This window comes from Monodelphis domestica, chromosome 3 (genome assembly GCF_027887165.1).
Source record: "Monodelphis domestica isolate mMonDom1 chromosome 3, mMonDom1.pri, whole genome shotgun sequence".
NCBI lineage: Eukaryota > Metazoa > Chordata > Mammalia > Didelphimorphia > Didelphidae > Monodelphis > Monodelphis domestica.
Genome location: NC_077229.1, coordinates 275,447,927 through 275,468,841, shown reverse-complemented (window position 1 = coordinate 275,468,841; position 20,915 = coordinate 275,447,927). Strand labels below are relative to the sequence as shown.

The window sequence follows — 20,915 nt, the reverse complement described above, 5'->3', positions numbered from 1 at the left end:
AGCTGACAAAGCCACCAAATGAAAGCATGTAAAGAAAAATGACAAGAGGGCGTGAGGTTCAGGCATTATGATCTAGCAAAAGATACTGAGTAAAACAATTAAAGTTTAATTAATATTAAGGCATATTAATTAACATGAAAATGCATTAATTAACATAGCACTTGGTATTAAAATAATATCAGTTAATATTAACATTACTAAAATAATTAATAAATTTAAGTTTTAGAGGAAAACCCAGAAAGGAAGAAGTGGTGAATAGTGTCAAAAGCTGCAGAAAGGTCAAGAAGTCTGAGGATTGAGTAAGGGCCATAAGATCTGGCAATTAAGAGATCACTGGTGTATCTGGAGGGAGTAGTTTGAGTTTAGGAGGCTACAAAGAATAGCCTGGTGGGTTAAAAAGCTGCTAGTGATAATCACAACAGTACTTCCACCAACGCATCCCATCTGCTTAGGTCTTGCTCCCAGTTTTTCCATATTTTGTTATGAAATTCTTAATTCCCCTGACCATGCCTGCAGGTTGGCAAAAGCAGCTTTTGATGATGTAATTGCAGAACCAGATACACAGAGCAAAAGATGAGGTGGGAAGCCAAATTGCAAAGTGTGATATGTAAAGGTGAGAAGTGAAGGAAAAGAGAAAAATTGGAAGCCATAAGTATAGACAGTTCTTTTTAGGTATTTGGGTGAGAAATGGAAGAATCAAAAATGGTAGGTCAAAAGCTTGGAAAGGTGGTAGGATCTAGTTGGCCAGCTTGGGTGGCACAATGGATAGAATACCAGGCCTGGAGTCAGGAAGAATCATCTCCTAAATTCAAATCTGATCTCTATTAGCTGAGAGACCCTAGCCAAGTTGCTTAATCCTGTTTGCCTCAGTTTCCTCATCTATAGTGAGAGAGAGAAACAAATGGCAAACCACTGCATTATCTCTGTCAAGAAAAGCCCAAAATGGGTCACAAAAAAAGTCAGATATAACTGAAATGACTCAATAACAAGTAGTCTAATGAGCAATGTTTTTTTGTTTTTTGTTTTTCCTACATTAGGGAATGGACATGATTTGTCGTGAGGAACTCCAAATGAGGAAAATACTTCTACCAGTACGGATCACTACCTGCTTTATAGTTTATAATATTAGAATGTATCTGAGGGCAAAAAGAGATTAAATAACTTGAAAAATTTATAACACAGCAAATATAACACACACACACACTCTATATCTATATCTATATCTATATCTATATCTATATCTATATCTATATCTATAGATATAGATATATATCAGTTGGGACTTGAAACCAGGTCTTCCTGATTCTGAGACCAGTTCCCTAGCCATAACATCACCTTCTTTATCAAAGTGATGAATAAGATGTAACTCATCATCCTAAAGATTCATACCTCTTAAAAATACAAATCTTAATCCAATGGAATGAATGTATAGTGCATAATGATGGAACTTTACGCACCAATAAGATGTTATTTGAGAAGGTAGTTATGGGTTGGTACCCCAGTCTCTGCAAGAATGTATTCATAAAGCTGCCCGTTAGTGGTAAATAACATTTGGAATTAATTGGACTGGGGATGAATCATAGATTAAAAGCTTTAAGGGATCTTAGAGATCATCTAGGTCCATACTCTTATTGTTCATTTATTGTTCATTTTTGTTTGTTCAGTTAAGTTCATTCAAATTGGAGTTAAGTGACTTGTACAAGGTCAAACATATTACTGATGATAATCATGGGACCTCCTCCAAGTGGGAAGTGGACATCCAGTCCAATCCATAACTGAATTTGAATCCCCTCTAATACAAACCTGAAAAATACTTATCTGGGTCTTTGGTAGAAGACCTCTGAGGAGAGGGATCTCAGTCCTTGCCAAGGCAACCCAGGCCACTCCTAGAGAGCACCAATAATTAGAAAATTGTTCCTTTCACTGAGACTAAATAAGCATTTTAGCAACTTCTACTCATTCCTGGTTCTGACCTCTGGGGCCAAGCAGAACAAGGCTAATCTCTCTCTCCTCTATTGGTCTAGGTATTTCAACTGAACTTCATCCTCTGGCTAGAATCCAGGCTATCAGAGTTCTTGCTACAAGATGGTGCTGAGAATTCTACACAAAACTCCAAGGGCAATCAGATTTATTGTTAGTCGTTTCAGTGGTATCCAACTCTTTGGGACCCCATTTAGGGTTTTCTTGGCATACATAATGACAAGGAACAGTTTGCCATTTCCTTTTTTAGCTCATTTGAAAGATGTGGAAACCAAGGCAAACAATGACTTGCCAGGATGATGCAGTTAGATCTAAATTATCTAACAGTCTGAGGTCAGATTTGAACTCAGGAAGAGAAGCCTTATTGACTCCAGACTCCCCTGCTATGCCCTGAGTCACCTAGCTGCCCTGGAGTGGGATTTATCACCTCCCTCTTCCTAGACACTTTGCCTCTCTGAAAGCAGCTTCAAACTATAATACATTCTTTGCTGTCTTATTCTTCTGACTCAGACTGAACTTTCATTTTGCTGTCTATAACAATGCCCGAATCTTTTTAAGAAATTAAAAGACAGTCAACCATAATGATGTACAAATATTTGTTCTTCCTCATTATAGAGACATAGGTAGAGGGGTGCTGAATTTGGAGACAATCCAACCATGACATTTTATAGGTAGGGAAACTGATACCCAAAGAGGTCAACAACCTTGTCTTGGGTTCCATAGCCATAACTAGGGACAAAGACTAAGAGAAACAAGTCTCTTGACTCCTAGTCCTGTGTTCTTTTCCCTTCACAACATTTACTTCTATGTCCTTTGTGGGCTCTTTGGTTCAGTAAATGACAAAATGAATACTAGAGTTAATAAAAAGTAGAAAGCAATGAAAGAGATTATGGAGCTCAATGCAATTTCCCACCTACCATTAACAATGGTGAAAGCCAGAAAGGTGGCTTAGGCCCCTAGTGTTTTTCAATTATATATCTAATTTGGCTGCTGTGGAAATAATCTGAGTGCTACTTGTATAATGAAAGCTTTTCCCCTCTAAATATTCAAACACTGTTTTGAAATTTAATATTTTAACAAAGAGGATTTCATAAGATGAGGACTTGAACTGATAAAACTTTTGGGAAAGCAGCTTCTTTCTTCAGTGTTTACTTTTAAAATAAATAACAAAATATTTTGTAACTGAAGATATATAACACCAATCCCCTCTTTTGAAGGGCACACAAATTGATATATGGAGTGGTTTTCATCTATTAAATACCTACTGCATGCTAGTGCTAGGCTTGTGGGAAATACACAATTTAGAAAAGATAGAGTACAATCCTGCAAGAAATTTAAAAAGGGGGACTTCTGGGTAAGCATGGCAGCAGTCTAAACAAGGGTCACTTCCTCTCCCCAGCACACACTGACAAAGACTACCCCAAAATATCTTTAAAATCATTTTCAGAAGAACGGAGGAACTGTACAGGAGGGCACAGCATTGAAGGAACATGGGATTAGGGCTTTTCCAATCTATAAGAGGGTCAAAAATCTTCCACCCAAACACAAGCTGATCCACCCTCCCCCACCCCTACCTACAGAGCCAGAGCCAGAGCCAGAGCCAGCGCATGCCAAAATGAGTGAGCAAGGGGCACCTCTAGAGTGAGCAAGGGGCACCTCTAGGTCCTTGGGAGCTGACTAGGATAGTATAGACAATGATTAATATCAGTATTTAACATATATGAACCAAATGGTATAGTATACAGATTTTTAAAGGAAAAACTAAAGGAGTTAAAAAGAAAATAGACAGTAAAACTAAACTAGTGAGAGACTTCAACTTTCCCTTATCAGAACTAGATAAATCTAACCAAAAAATAAATAAGAAAAAAGTAAAGGAAGTGAATGAAGCTTTAGAAAAGTTAGATTTAATAGATATCTGGAGAAAACTCAATAGGGATAAAAAGGAATATACCTTCTTTTCAGCAGCACATGGTACATATACAAAAATTGACCATGTGCTATGATGTAAAAACTTCACAACTGTTGTGATAAGGATTTTATTTAGTTTTCATTATGAGCAGGTTTTAGGTCAGAGAAAGGGTTTGTCCACTTTTACGCTGTACCCCTTTAAGAGACCAAGCAGATAGATTCTTATTCTGGCCTTTGAGAGAGAAGCATAAAACCCAGTGAGACAGCTGGGTCTCTATGTTCTCTGGCAGTCAACGGGAACAGGAGTGGCTGGTCTTAGCTCTGGCTCTAACAATTGGTGATGATTGGAGTTACAGAAGATAATTAAGGAGCTTGAAGAAGAAAGCTTACCATTTGTAATCAAGAGTCTAATGACTGAGGGGTTTCCCTTCTCAGCACTCAGAGGGAAGAGGTCTAGATTTGAGACCTGTTCTCAACAAGAATTAGAAGTGGAGGCAAAGAGCTATCTGTGGGAACTGACACAGACAGTGGGATCTTTGGAATTGAGTGAGAGAGAGGAGCTGCATTTAGTTTCTCTGTAAAGAGAAATTGATATTTGAGTTTCATAAATTATTATAAGAATATAGAGATTCAATTTTAGCTTAGAATAAGATAGGTAGAGAAATTATTTTTTGTTTAGTCACTAAGAGTAGTTCAGTGAAGGTCTACCTTGGCGGACAAGAAGAAACTCTGTGAGGAGTTAGTTTGGGTGAGGGGAGGATAATTTAGCTATTTAGAATAAGATTAAATAGATTTCATATACTATCCCTAATTCCTAGTTTCTCTCCTCCTTCTTCCTTTTCCTACCTCAACCAGTAATAAATTATAGTTGTATTAAACTGCTCCTGGCCATCCTATCCACCACCTGAAATTCAGTTTAACCTCTGACACCTTTAGCTGATTATAATAACTGGCCATTACCAGTTTGTTATTAACATTTGGTCCAGATTCTAGTCCAGATTTATTATACTTACAACAGCTTGGGCTGCATACCAGTTTTAGTTACTTGTAACAGCTGGGTAATACCAACTGGCTATCAATAATCAATAACAAAATTCAGATCAATAATAGTTATAACACAACCAAATGTAGAACAGAAATGATAAATGCAACTTTTCCAGATCATAATGAAATAAAAATTATAATCAAAAGGATTCATGGAAAGGCAAATTAAAAATTAACTGGAAACTAATATTCTAATTCGTCAAAACAGATGGGTCAAAGAACAAATTATAGAAACAATCACTGATTTCACTAAAAAGAATGAAGAGACAACATATCAAAATTTATGGAATACAGTCAAAGCAGTACTCAGAAAAATTTATTTCCCAGAATGCTTATATCAAGAAAATAAAGAAACAGATTAATGAGTTGGGCTTATAACTAGAAAACTAGAAAAAGAACAAATTAAAAATCCCCAACTATTAAGACTAAATTGGAAATCCTAAAAATCAAAGAGAAATTAATAAAATTGAGAGTAAAAGTACTACTGTACTAATAAATACAACTAGGAGTTGATTCTATTAAAAAAAAACAAATAAAATAGATAAAGTATTGGTTAATCTGATTTTTAAAAAAGGAAAGAAGAGAATCAAATTATAATTATAAAAAATGAAAGTAATGATTTTACCTCCAATGGAGAGGAAATTAAAGTAATCAAGTAAAGTAATAAAGTAAAGGAGCTATTTTGTCCAATTATATGACAATAAATCTGAACTGTATTTAGAAGAATATAAAATGCCTAGATTAACAAATAAGGAAATAGAATATTTAAATAATAACTCTCAGAAAAAGAAATTGAACGAGCCATAAATTAACTCCATAAGAAAAAAATCCCTAGGGCCAGATGGATTTACAATTTAAAGAGTAATTAATCCCAATACTATGTAATCTATTTGGCAAAATAAGTAAAGAAGGAATCCTACCAAATTATTTTGTGACATAAATATGTTGCTGATATTTAAGCCAGAAAGACCAAAAACAGAAAAAGAAAATTATAGACCAATTTCCTTAATGAACATTTATGTAAAAATCTTAAATAAAATACTAGCAAAGAAACTAAAGCAACATATCACAAGGATTATTCATTATGACCAGGTGGAATTTTTTCCAGGAACACAAGACTGGTTTAATATTAGGAAAACTATCAGCGTAATTGACCATATCAAAATCAAACTAACCAAAATCACATGATTATCTCTGTAAAAGGAAATTCTTTATTCCTATTTAAATTTAATAGGGGGCCTAGTGGTCCTTTTACCATAGAGATGTGTAGGGATAGAGCAGCCCACAGTGACAGGAAGTAGAAACCAGAGAGACAGGAAGTGAGGTAACAAAATATAAAAGTTGCCAGAGTCAGTTTCTGGGAGTTAGGTGCTCACAGTTGGAGGGAAGTTGTGAGTTGGTTTGTTGCAAGTTGCTAAAGAGAGATCTTGACATGCTTGATCAGGATGGATCTTAGGAAAGACACTAGATTGGATTTGGTCTTGGATTGGGCTGTATTGGGTTGGAACTTTGTGGGGTGGTTGTTATTGATCAGTTGGACTTTTCTCTATAGGAAACATTAGGCAGTTATAGGTAGTTGTAGGCAATTATAGATAGTTATAGGTAGTTATCGCTAGTTTTAGGAGTGAAGCGATCTCTCTATATATCTTTCCTATATTTCCTACATAACTCTTTTCCAATATTAAAATTTGTTAAAAGCTGCTTTCTTATTTTGTCAAACTTCTAATTTAATTCTTATATCTCAATAGATGCATAAAAAGCCTTTGACAAAAAACCAATACCCATTCCTATTAAAAAATACTAGAAAGCATAGAAATAAATGGACCTTTCCTTAAAATAATAAATAGCATTTATTTAAAACCATAAGCAAGTATCTGCAAAAGAGATAAGTCAGAAGTCACCCCAATAAGATCAGGAGTGAAGCAAGGGTTACCATTATTACCACTATTACTTAATATTGTACTAGAAATGCTAGCTGTAGCAATTAGAGAAGAAAAAGAAGTTTAAGGAATTAGGAGGCAGTGAATAAACTAAACTCTCTCTCTCTCTCTCTGTGGATGATATGATGATATATTGAGAGAATTCTAGGAAATAAACTAAAAAACTAGTTGAAATAATTAATGATTTTAGCAAAGTTACAGTATATAAAATAAACCCACATAAATCATCAGTTTTTCTATATATTTCCAACAAAGCCCAGAAACAAGTTGGAAATAAAATCACTATGCATTATATAAAATACTTGAGAATCGACTTGCTATGACAAATACAGAAATTACACTTTTCACATGAATAAAGTTAGAACTAAATAATTAGAAAAACATTCATTGCTCATGGGCAGGTTCAGCTAATAAAATAAAAATTACAATACTACCTAAATTAATGTACTTATTCAGTGCCATACCAAACTATCAAAAAACTATTTTATTGACCTAAAAATAAATAACAAAATTTATCTGGAAGAACAAAAATGACACATCTGTCACACCAAAATACAAAAAAGGCCCTATGAGGAAGCCTTTATCTGGGTTCCACTCATGAGTGGAAAAGCTTGTTACCTGTATTTACAGCTATATATGTTCATTCGACCTGCTGATGAAGAACTTGGACTGTTGATGAGTATGTCGGCAACATAGAGCTGACTATCTTCATTGGCATATTCAATAACTATCACGTAGTGGTCAACTTGAGGAATGCTCAGGGTCAGATGCAACTCAATCTGTTAGGGGAGGCAATAGAGACAGAGTATTACTACAATGTCATACACACAGGAGACTTTTCCATTTTTATAGACTAGAAAAGTTGTTGGAGCATCCCAGGGAATATTAATGAAGTACCACTGTACATGACTAATACAAAAATATTTTTGCATGATTTGATATGCACAGTGGTTAGCATATTTCTTCCCTTCTCAAAGGAGAGGGGAAGAGTGGAAGTAGGGAGAAAATTTGGAACTGAAAATCATAATGAAAAAATTTTAAGGTATCATTGTCACTGATGCAGAATGAAATAAGCAGAACTAGAAGAACATTGTAGACAGAACCGCCAATATTGTGGAATGATCACCTGTAATAGAAGTAGCTACTCTCAGCAAAACAATGGTCCAGGACAGTTCTTTTTTTTTTTTAAACCCTCACCTTCCGTTTTGGAATTAATACTGTGTATTGGTTCCAAGGCAGAAGAGTGGTAAGGGCTAGGCAATGCAGGTTAAGTAACTTGCCCAGGGTCACACAGCAAGGAAGTGTCTGAGGTCAGATATGAACCCAGGACTTCACATCTCTAGGCCTGGCTCTCAATCTACTGAGCTATCCAGCTGCCTCCCAGGACAGTTCTGAGGGACTTATGACAAAAAATGCTCTCCAGTTGGAATCAGAAGTAGATCAAACCATATGATTTTTCACTCTAGTTTATTTGGGTGTTTATTTTGGGGTGTTGGTTTTATATGATTATTCTTACAAAAATGAACAATATGAAAATGTTTTACATGATAATACATGTATAACCCAGATCAAATTACTTGCCAGCTCTGGGAAGGGAGAGAGAAGAAAGAGAAGGAGACAATTTGGATCACATAACTTCAGAAAATTTATAAAGAAACTTATTACTTGTTATTGGTAAAACAAAATATCTTTATAATAAAAAATAAAAAATAAAAATTGTCATTGTCAAGAGCAGGTAGGTGGCTCTGTGGATTGAAAGCCAGGTCTAGAGATGAGAAGCTTTGGGTTGAAATCTGGTCTCAGACATTTCCCCGACCCTGGGCAAGTCACTTAATTCCCATTGCCTAGTTCTTACTACTCTTCTGTCTTGGAATCGATACACAGTATTGATTCTAAAATGGAAGGCTTTTTAAAAAGTGCCTTTGTATGAAGGGAACAAATTCTTAAGGTTCTACTCAGAAGGCTTCCTGGAAAATTGCTAATGAATAATAATGAAGGGGATGGGTTGCACATATATATAGCACTTTAAAGGTTTGCAAAGCACCTCCTATTTCCTTTGATACTTTGAGGGAATTGCTATTGCCATATTCCTTTAATGGATGAGGAAATCGAGGCTGAGAACACTCAAAGTGACTTGCTCCATGTCTGCAGCAGAATTCAAACTCAAATCTTCCTACCACCAAGTCTATCTACATTATCTCTCAATTACTCCTCATAGTCAAAAGAAACCTTTGGGATCAAAGATGGATGGGAATCTATAATCCTTGGAGATTAGCTGAATGTTATATTAAATTACAGTTTAATCTAATCTTCTTCCCAGTATTATTATTCAGTGGCTTTTCACTTCACTGTGTGAACCTTAAAAATTCCCAGACCCTACTTCATAAGGTTGGGTTAAGACCATCCCCCATTGGGACCATTCCCCATTTGGGCAGTGAAGGTACTTGATCAGGAATGTGAGAACTCTACTTAGATCAGGAATGTGAAAAACTCTACTTCACCATACTTAAGCATGCCTTAGGGGAAGATAAAGTTGTAAACTCTTTGCTGAACAATGAAAAGTACTTAAACCCATACTTATAGTGGGACAAAAGTTCTTAAGCTGTGCCTATTTTAGGACTAATACTAAAAGGGTGCTAAGTACCTATAAAGGTCAAGCAACTTGTGAACTTACAAGGAGCAAAGAGGTGAGAACTTACTGGGAGATTCTAGTCTACTCAGGTATGAATTACTCAAAAAATTAGTCTACTCAGGTGTGAACTAAGAATGGGCAGTCCTTTGAAAAACATCTACTGTGATTGGTAGATGTAAGAACTTAGGGGAGGAGACATAGGAGAAAATTCCCTTTATAAGGAGATGAAAATCTGAGAGCAAAAGACAGGCTCTTGACAGTCTCTTGACAACAGTCAGAGGGAGGCTGACTCTGGCTGGAACTTCCTCTGAGGAGACTCTATCCCTCTGAATCCTTGCTTGGACAGATCTTGTGGTGACTGATTAAAAACTGACTGATATCTCTCTCTTAAGACTCAGGTCTAGACCTTTTGGCTAAGGCCCTTCATACTTATTCCTCTCCAAGACCAGGGTCTTGGGAGTTCCTGGAGACCAGGCATGTCTCAAAAGGTCTTGAGGGGTTGGGGAAAAACATGAAACTATAAAAGGCAATACAGGGTCTCAGACTTCAAACTGAGGGGTCTGCAGGCCTTTGGACTATGTGTTTTTTTGCAGACAATAAAATCATATCCCTGCCCAGGAGGGTTTCCCACTTTCTTTTCTTTCAACAGAGGGAGAGGGGTTAGTCAATCTCTAAGATGGCTATGAACAAATACTGCAACATGACTTCAAAAATTTAATGTGATCTTTTTGGGGGGGGGGAGAAGGGAAGCTCTCTAGACCTGTGATTTCATTTATGGGGGCCTCCCCGTGTGGAAAGTCCATTAATATAAACAGGTCATCCAATACCTAGTCTACAGTTAATAGTCTCTGACAGTTGCTTGGGAACATTGAAAGATTCCTTGCCTATGTTCTTATGGGTAGTGTCTGTCAGAAGCAGAACTTCAACCCAGGTCTTATTGATTAAGGCCTCTCACAACAATTTGAAGCAACATCAACTAATTGCTACTGCTAGTGTTTCTAGCACCATGTTAAATAGTAGAGGTAATAATGGGCATCCTTGTTTCATTCTTGATCTTATTGGGAAGGCTTCTAGTTTATCCCCATTGCAGATGCTGTTTATTATTTTTAGGAAAGGCTCTTCTATTCCTATACTTTCTAGTGTTTTCAATAGGAATGGGTGTTGTATTTTATCAAAGGCTTTTTCTGCATCTATTGAGATAATCATGCGATTTTTGTCAGTTTGCTTGTTAATATGGTCAATTATGTGGATGGTTTTCCTAATATTGAACCAACTGGCAACATCAATTAAGAATTCTAGCATTCAGATCAAAAGAAAATGGGAGAATTGGACAAGCTCCAATCCTCAAGGATCCCCCCCCCACCACTTCTAAATATAAGATTCTAAGAAATAATAATTCCACCATACTCTATGCTGCCCAAAACATACCCAAAGCACTGTGCCTCCTTAGGACTAGCATCACATTTTTAATAACATTAAAGAATTAGAACCATATAGACACCTTATAGGTAATACATTAAGAAATGTAATTTAAAAAGCTATGGTAGACCCAGTGGTCAATATTACCTCCCCAAAGAAAAAAATACCAAGAACTCACTGGCAGTTGTACTCAGGACCAAGCAGGTAATAAATTAAATCAAGTAAAGGGATACTAACCAGAGAAACTAGGAGGTTCTGTGGATAAAGTGACAGAACTGCATTAGAATTGCATTCATAGAAGCACCACCAGGACAGTGATGTGTGGAAGCCATGTCAGGGGAGGGAAGCACTTTGTCAACCTTGGATGCTATACTAATGGGAACTGTTATCAATATTATGCTCATTTTTAGGTTAGGAATCTAGGGAGTTGAAACCTCTGGAGAAGAGAAGATGGAAAAAGACACGACAAGCAACCAGGTAGCATGTTGGACAGAGTGCTAGATGTGGAGTCAGGAAGACTCATTTTCATGAGTTCAAATCTGGCCTCAGACACTAAATAGTGGGATATCCCTAGGTAAGTCCCTTAACCCTGCTTGCCTCAGGTTCCTCATCTGTAAAATGGACTGGAGAAGGAAATGGCAAACTACTCCAAGATCTTTTCCAAGAAAAACCCAAATGGGGTCAGACATGACTGAAACAACTCAACAAAAAGGGATATGATCACTGTAACTGAGTATTTGAGGTACTTACTGGCTGGGTGAGTCACTTAACCCTGTTTGTCTCAGGTTCCTTATCTGTAAAATGAGTTGGAAAAGGGCATTGCAAACCACTCCAGAATTTTTGCCAAGGAAAAGCCAAATGGGATCAGGTATGATTGAAACAACTCAACAATAGGGGCATGATCACTGTAATTGAGCATTTGAGATATTTATTAGCTGTGTGATCCCGGGTAAGTCGTTTATTCTTTTTGAGCCTCAGTTTCCTCATTTACAGGATAAATAAACTGGATTCAGTGGCCTGTAAGGTCCATTTTAGATCTAAATATATGAGTTTACAGACTTAAGGATTGCTAGAAGAATAAAATTAACTCTGTGTAGCTCTAGTGAGTGTAAGGGGTCAGCAAATTATAGCCATGGGTCAAATTCATTCAGCAGCCTATTTTATGAGCTAAGAATGTTTTTTTTTTCACACTTTTAATTGGCTCATAGGCTACACAGAAATAGAATTTAGACCTTAGGCTATAATCTGCTGATCCCTGCTCTAACAGACAGAAATGGAATCAATGGTTGCAAATTCCAGGGAATTTATGTTGAGTTTTGCTGCAACATAAAAAAGCAATTCTCTAGTAATTAGAGTTGGTCCAGCCAAAATGCACTCTCTGGAAAACGTGTGAGTGCCCCATCATTAGAAGTGTTCAAGCAGAAGTTGATAATCACCGGAATATTGGAAACAAATTTGGATTAGGGAACTGGAAAGTTCTTTTCCCAGCTCTAATATTATTATAAGTCCATGGATTTCTGGATGGCATGAAATACAGACAAGGTGGCATCTCCATTAAGTGGAAATTCCAATAATAGCCAGTAGCCTAGACATGGATTTCATGCATCATCCAAAAATCAATATTCATCCTCCTTATTCTTACCCCTGCAGCAAAGGTCTGCCTTCCACAAAGCTGGGGAATTAATTCAATACTGAATCAGAGGAAGGGCCATTTCCTAATGAGTCGCCCACACCATATTCTGGGAGGGCTGCCATCATTGACAAATCCCTTCCAGCTGCTTGGGGAACATGGATCTAATTCTTTTAAGAAAACACTTTTTAAAAACATACTAAGTTTATAGCCTTTATACAGACAACCAAAAGATCATAGACACAGAACTGAGAGGACCCACAGAAGCAATTTAAACCAGGTCTTTTTAAACCTGGGGTCTGTGAACTTGTTTTATAAAATTAATATTCTGATAAGTATATTTCAAAATAATTGATTTCTTTTGGAAGCTTATATTTTATTTTATTATTTTTTATTTATTACCCAAATGGTCCTGAGTACACCTGCAATTGAGTTCTTGGTATTTATTTAATTTTAAAACTTTTTTTTTGAGAATAGGTTTCCCCAGATCACCAAAGTGGTGCAGTAAATAGAAAGCTTGGCCTGAAGTCAAGATAACGTTTCTTCCTGAGTTCAAATCCGGCTTAAGATACTTACTAGCTGGGTGACCCTAAACAAGACACTTAACCCTGTTTGCCTTAATTTTCTCATCTGACAAATGAACTTGAGAAGGAAATGGCAAACCACTATGGTATCTTTTCCAGGAAAACCCTAAATGGAGTCATGAAGAATCCTATGGGACATAAAAAGGACTGAACAAGATTGCTAGAAGGGGATCTATGATGAACAAAAATTAAGAACCCTTGATTCATCCAATCCCTTTAATTTACAAAAAAGGTGACTGAGGCCCAGGAAATGAAGTGACTTGGGAAAGGTCACATAAGTGCCTAGAATGTGAATTATGATGATGTAGCCCCTTCTGTAGTCAATGGTCTGACTGGATGAAATGCTATTCCATGAACAATAAATTCTTTTGCTTGGCTAATCAAGTCCCCAAACGAGCTTTTCTCCCCTATATTTTAAAATAGTGAACCCTAAAAAAGTAATCAATGCAAATTAATGGATAGGATTTTGAAATATACCACATGGGGGTGGGGGGCTGTTTTCTTCCCAAACCTTAAATACATATCCTTTCAAAGTCTGTGAGTGGCATGCTATTATAAAGTATCAAGAGACCCAGGGAAAGAAAAAAGTCAGAAACCAATGGCAACCTGAAGACTGAGGAGTGAACTAAACACACCCAGTGCTTTAGCTGCCACAGATCCTGAACACAAGGAATTTGGCCATTACAGACTGTCAGTTCCTTAGCCGTAGGGGCAGGAGACGTAGTGCCAGCACCTTCAGGGACCCCTAATCTAAAAGACCTTCTTTTCTGGAGGTTCTGTTGATTAAGAGAGGTTTTCAACTGCCTGATTGGTTGGTTGGGGGAGCAGGGCTGGAAGGATGAGAGGGAAATCTTGCTTGAGGTCAATGTGGGTGAAGGTGAGGAGGAACAGTTTTCTAAGCTCTGGTAGAAATGGTCACAATCAGAGTCTCTATGATCCTACACTGGGGTAGAGGTGCTTAGCTCAGCCCCAAATGAAACAGATCAGTAGCTTGGATGAGCATGACTCTGGACAAGTCACTCATCCTCTCTTGGCCTCAGTTTCCACATCTATAAAAAAAAATTAGTGTCTCCTGCATAGGGTTGTTGTGAGGCTCAGGGGAGATAACATGTGTAAAACAGTTTGCAAATCTTGAACCTCTATCTAAATATAACTATTGCTCTTAGTGCAATGGGAGCTCAGGGTCAAAGTTGGATTAATGATGTTTTAAGTCCCTCTAAACTTGGAAATAGACCATAGAAAAGGAATATCTGGCCAACGTTTGCTTGCTGGTTTGAAGGCAGAAATCAGGACATAGTGGGAAGTGGTATGGGTTAATCATTAGAGAGTAAGACAAGAATGCAACCTCTCTCCCGCTGATCTCAGCCATGACAGGATGCTCAGGCGTCGGTCTCCGAGTTCCCAAGGTTCGAGGCATTCCATTCAGCAGGAAGCGCTCTGCCTCGCAAGCTGAGACACAGGCAAATCTGGTCACTGGCAAATGCTGGTAAAGCAAGCAACTGAAACAAAGGAAAACCAGCAAGGGTTAGTACACAAAGATATATGTTAATAATAACAATAAAAGCAACAATAAGAGCAGCTAGCAGCTAGCACCTACTATGTGGCAGGCACTGCGCTAGGTACTTTCCAGTTATTACTTCATTAGGGGGCAGCCAGGTGACTCAATGGTCTAGAGACAAGAGATCCTGGGCTAAAATCTGTCCTCTGATACTTCCTAGCTGTGGGACACTGGACAAGTCACTTAACCCCAAATTGCCTGCCCTTAACTGCTAATATCGATTCTAAGACAGAAGGTAAGGGTTGAAAAAATATTATTTCATTTAATCTTCACAGCAACCCTGGAGTGAAGCTGCTATTGCACAGGTCACATAGTAATAATAACAATAACAGCTAGCGTTTATAGAGAACCTGTGATGTGTTTGCTATGTTGCTAAGAACTTGATCATTATTATCTAATTTGGTCCTAACAACAACTCTGGAAGGTAGATGCTATTATTATCATCTCTATTTCACAGTTATGGAAACGGAGGTTAAGCAGTTTGCCCAGGGTCACATAGCTAGTGAGGGTCTGAGGCAAGATTAGAGCTCAGGTTTTCTTGACCCCTAGTCCAGTACCCTATCCATCTCAATCAACTTTAATTGAATTTTTAAAAGGGGAAAAAAAGAAACCCTTACCTTCTGTTTCATAATTGATACAAGTAATACAACCAAGTATTGTTTTCACAGCAGGAATAGGATTAAGTGACTTGCCCAGGGTCACACAGCTAGGAAGTATCTGAGCCCAAATTTAAACCCAGGACCTTCCCATCTCTAGGCATGGCTCTTTGCACTGAGCCACCTACCTGACAAGAGAAGAGAAGAGAAGAGAAGAGAAGAGAAGAGAAGAGAAGAGAAGAGAAGAGAAGAGAAGAGAAGAGAAGAGAAGAGAAGAGAAGAGAAGAGAAGAGAAGAGAAGAGAAGAGAAGAGAAGAGAAGAGAAGAGAAAGGGAGTGGAGTGGAAGGGAGGGGAGGAAAGGGAAGGGAACAGAAGGGAAGGGAACAGAAGGGAAGGAAACAAAGAAATTCTTACCTTTTGTCTTAGAATTGATACTAAGAATTGGTTTAAGGACAGGAATAGAATTAAGTGACTTGCCCAGGGTCACACAGGTAGGAAGTGTCTGAGGTCACATTTGAGCCCACATTCCCATCTCCAGGCATGGCTTTCTAACCACTGAGCCACCTCACTGCCCCCAACAGATGTTTATTTGTGACCTACTGTTTGTCTATTTCAAGCCCAGCCACACTTAAGGCAAGCTCAGGAGGTGCCCAGGAAACATTCATTCCTTTGGGCATGTAACCTGGGCACGCCTTGGCATTTCCACATGCCATGTGGCATAGCACACCAAGTGCTCTGATGGATAATGTTTATCGAGTTCTTGAAGATTCCCGGTTATAAAAGAGATGTTCTAGAGCAACTTGACAGAATGTCAAAGTGCAGCTCGTTTCTGAGGCATCCTCGAGCAGAATCTCTATGTGACAGCTAATGATTGAAGTGAGCTCAAACACTAACTTCTCTCCAATAGGTCCCCAATAGGCACAGGGCTCTGTGACTGGTAACTGCAAGATTGAAGCTTCATAATAGTCACTGGGCAGCAGTACCAGGTAATCCTAATTAAAAGAGAAAAAAAAGTCGAATTATTTTTTTAATCTTCATGACATTTTCATAAAGAAAGAACACAAACAATAATGATATCAGCCAAGGCGGTGAATAGCACCTCCCTGACTTACCTGCTTCTTATCAATATTTGCATTCTCCACCCTGAATCCAGGAGACTAACTGGGGACCAGGTAGTAATTTCATTGGTAAAGGGGGGAGGTATCAAATACCCAGCTCCACATACCACGCTGATGCCTAGTACTCCTGAGTGCCACCTAAACCAGATTAAAATTAAATTGGAGGGGGAGCTAGATGGCTCAGTGAATAGAGAGCCAGATATGGAGGTGGAAGGACCTCGGTTCATTTCTGGCTTCAGATACTTCCTAGCTATAAGACCCTGGGCAAGTCACTTAACTCCAATGCTTTTCTACCTTGGAAGCAATATATCCTAGTGATTCTAAGGTAGACTCCAGTATTTTTTTTTAAGTAATTGATAAATGTTAAGGAAAATTAGTGAAAATACAATGAAAGGTAAATAATGCTCATTTGTGGTTTTCTAAGTCAATATGTGGTCAGGAGGAAGTTTTTGAATGGTTTACTGGCCCTATTTCTATTTTATTTTGATATCACCGGTAGAGGAAACTCTCAAGTAAGGGAACCCTCCCTACCAAGACAAACTGGCTCATTTATAATCTTAAGAATTGCCTAGGAGATTGACAATTAAAATGATTTGCCCAGTACCACACAGGCAATATGTGTCAGAGACAGGACTTAAACTCAGGTCTTCCTAGCTGCTAGTCAGTTCTTATACTCTGTACATAAATAATTACTCACCAAACCTGTTTGCAGACTTGGAGACTGAATTTTCAAGGTGAAGAAATTTTTCTAATTTTAAGGATAACTTTTATTGTCTCTTTAAGTTATGTATAAATTTTAAAATAAGAATCAAAAGAAGATAAATTATCTTTAACCAATGACACTGTAAAAATTATGCAAAGTATCCCAAAAGTCTTGTTTCAGTTTTAAGCTATTAAAGATTAAACTTTTAAAGACAAAGCCTTTTGGAACACTCTGTCTAGGTGTCATAACTATATTAGGAATTGTGGTTTTTCTTTTTCTTTTTACTACTGATCTATATTAACATTCAGGGAACAACAGCATGTTAAATGATGTCTGTAGCCCTGGTGAATCATGTAACTAAAATGGCTTGTATTATGGCTTAAGCAATAAGGAGGATATAAAAATTCCTCTGAGTTTGCCAAATTAATTCCCCAGTGCAAACTTGGCCAGTTTTGCACAAAGAAGCAAGACTCAGTCACTGGCTTTGGTATGAATCAATATGGAAGTATCCGTCTATGTCCCTGTATGATTTTGTTGTTTCCAGTCATGTCTGACTCTTCATGATCCCATTTGTGGTTTTCTTGGCAAAGATACTGGAGTGGTTTGCCATTTCCATCTCCAGCTCACTTCACAGATGAGGAAACTGAGGCAAAAAGGGTTAAGTGACTTACACAGGGTCTAAGTGTCTGAGACCAGATTTAAACTCAGGAAGATGAGTCTTCCCTTCAGGTCCAGCACGTGCCACCTAGTTGCCTACCTATATAATTCCAGGAAATGCAAATGAAACAGCCCACCTGGGAAGTAGTCTTTGCAAGGACTATAGCCTTTTCTTCCCCCTCCCAATGGTCCAATCTGTCACTTGCAACAGCAATCATAGGAAAAGAGAAATAATAATGATGGGAAGGTTTGAAGGAATTGTTGCAGTAGACTCCAAAGTACCAAGATACACTTGAGTGAGTATGGTATTACAGTTGGTATTTTTCAAGAATATAAATACTAAATTTTATTAGTATGAACAAGTTGGAAATTCAGCACAGTTTTAAGAGCATTTAAAAATCTGACAAACTGCATTTAAAGATGTAAGGGGTTTTCCTATTAACAGTCATTCCTGGCTTGTTTTTGGAACTATCTTATGTTCTCAGGCTGCCAACTGTAAAGAGAGACAAGTGATCCTCTTGGAGAGGAAAGGGAGGAACCTACTTTTCTCATATGGACCGGGCGCCTACTACAACCTCTTTGTTTCTAAGCCTTTCCTAGGAAAGCATCAGCTGACCAAGCCCACACATTCACTGCCCTTTCTCCATATATCTGCATATTTACATGTGTTGGTGCATGTGAAAAAATTACTATATCTCTATGTCTATATCACAACTAAGGTCCATGATAAAGATCATAAATTAGAAAATTATTCCTATTGTTGACATTTCTATATTGCTTTTTTCAGTTTCTAATCTACTGACTAAGTATGAGGCTATTAGCACACTAAAATAGTGGGTTGAGTTTTATAAAGGATAAATTGTTTTTGGATTTACTCCCTTTCCCCCAAAGCTAAACAGCCTTTTACTTCTACTTTTAATTTGATGTTAGAGACCCTAAAGCACATTTGTATCAGCAGCAATATAATCAACTATTTTGTGTGAGGAGAATAAAGAGGAAAAAAATATCACTATTGTACCACTATAAGGTATTATCTGTTTAAGGTACGTCCCTTTTCATATGTTAAAAGGGGCAGAAAAAGTATTTTAGGGTAAAAAAAAGATTATATCAATTTATAAAGGATGCTAGATATTGCTACTGTTAAAAAAACTTTGATGGCTTAAAAGAGCATCGATAGTGAATCTAGGTGTCTATACATATATATAAATATAGAGAGAGAAAGGGGCAGTTTGGTGTCTCAGTGGATTCAGAACCAGGCCTAGAGATAGGAGGTCCTCGGTTCAAATCTGGCCTCAGACACTTCCTAGCTATGCGACTCTGGGTTAGTCACTTAAGCCCCATTGCCTAGCCTTTGCTGCTCTTCTGACTTGGAGCCAATACATAGTATTGAATCTAAGATGGGAGATAAGGGGTTTTATTAAAAATATATATGTATGCATATATATATATATGTGTGTATGTATAGATACACATTCATGTATATCTATCTATTCATACATATATATTTACATATATATTAGCTAATACTTTGTAAAGCACTTTACATATATTATCTGTAAGAACTTTGATTCAATAAAACTGCTATAACATGTTTATGAAGAAACATAATTATCAGATGTGAACTGAGTAGATTGGGACAGAAAATCAACTGTGGTATAAATATAAAGGCATATCACCTTGTAAAGGATGAAGGGTGATGCCTCTTTGTATGCCAATAGTTTGACAATTTCAAGGGATAACAAACTATAAAAAACTGGGAGAATGTGAGCACAAAGAAATCTAGGTTCAAAGACATGTAATGAGATAGTGCACTAAAGTTGTAGACTTAATGGTTCCTTGCATGATTTGCAATAACTGTTTTGAGATTTAAGAGGATAAAATTTTTGAAAAGAGAAATTACAAAGACTAAAGGATAATTTTTAAAGGAATGTTGATTGGATTTTTGGTGAGTTGTTGCCTTCTAAATGACAGGTGAGTCATCTGAGTGTCAAGAATTCTGAAAGGTTTAGGAGGTAAGAGCTGAGGCTGAAAATTTTTCAGTTTCCCCCTCTGTTTCATTGAAAGGAAAAAGGTATAAATGGAAAAGTCATGTTAGACACTGCAGCATCATAGTGAATGAAAATGTTCTGGACTTATTTGCCCAGCTCAGAGTCAACATATTCTGTTTGATACAATTGAATGAAAAACATGGTACCATGATTAAGTAGACCTCAGACACTGGCTGATCTCCTGAGTGTAGGAATGCTCAGCTGCAGGGGGCTAAATCAATCAGATGCATGTCTATTCTAAGCTCACTATTAAAACAGAGAGCCCCTGGGAAGAAGTGATCACTGAATTTTCTAAGGAGGGGCAAACTGGTCTGGAACACTTCCAACTAATGATTATAGAGCCTCTGCCTGGAGACCTCCAAAAAGGGGGGGGGGGGAATCTACCATCACCAGTCAGGGTATTTTATTTTCTATATGGAGCTATTGTTATGAAAGTTTTTTTGATATCCAGCCTAAATTTGCCTCTGTAACTTTAACCAGTTGCTTCTGGTTCTGCCTTCTGGAGCCAAACTAAAATCCCTAGCTTTTTTGGTTGTTTTAAATTCTTATCTTCCATCTTAGACTCAATACTGTGTATTGGTTTCAAGGCAGAAGAGTGTTAAGGGCTGGGCAATGAAAGTTAAGTGACTTGCCCAGAGTCACACAGCTGGGAAGTGTCTAAGGCTAGATTTGAACCCAGGATCACTTGTCTCTAAGCCTAGTTCTCAATCCTCTAAGCAACCTACCTGCCCAGAACCTCAGTTTTTCTTCCACATAAAAGTTTTCAAATACTTAAAAACTAGTATAATGACTTGCAGGGGGTAGGGTAAGCTAGAGGAGTAGAGAAGCACTCAGCTAAGCTCTCTCAACATTTCCAACCAAACAATAAACATTTATGAGGCACATGGTATATAAAGATCTCTGTGGTAGGCAAGGCACCAGAAAGGAATATAAAGTTTAGGAGCTTTGGGAATATCAGTGAAGAATTCTTTTCCTAAGACAATCCAGTTCAGCAACAAAATATTGTCCAAGTTTTAAATGATGAAAGAAGTTACTCATTGAACGCCTCCTTACTTCACCACATTCTAGAGGCTATCCCAGCTCTGGAGGATACTACC

At 37.5% G+C, this 20,915-nt stretch overlaps 1 protein-coding gene across 1 annotated transcript in view; it reads right to left on the bottom strand.

Moving 5' to 3' along the window:
- The window catches only part of LAMA3 (laminin subunit alpha 3), a 360,924-nt gene that overhangs the window by 167,721 nt on the left and 172,288 nt on the right, over positions 1-20,915 (bottom strand). The window contains exons 25-27 of the mRNA XM_007487607.3: positions 16,187-16,284; positions 14,483-14,636; positions 7,491-7,651 (exon numbers count right to left, since the gene is read on the bottom strand). Coding sequence (XP_007487669.1) covers positions 7,491-7,651; positions 14,483-14,636; positions 16,187-16,284 — 413 coding nt within the window. The remainder of the gene's footprint in view (positions 1-7,490; positions 7,652-14,482; positions 14,637-16,186; positions 16,285-20,915) is intronic.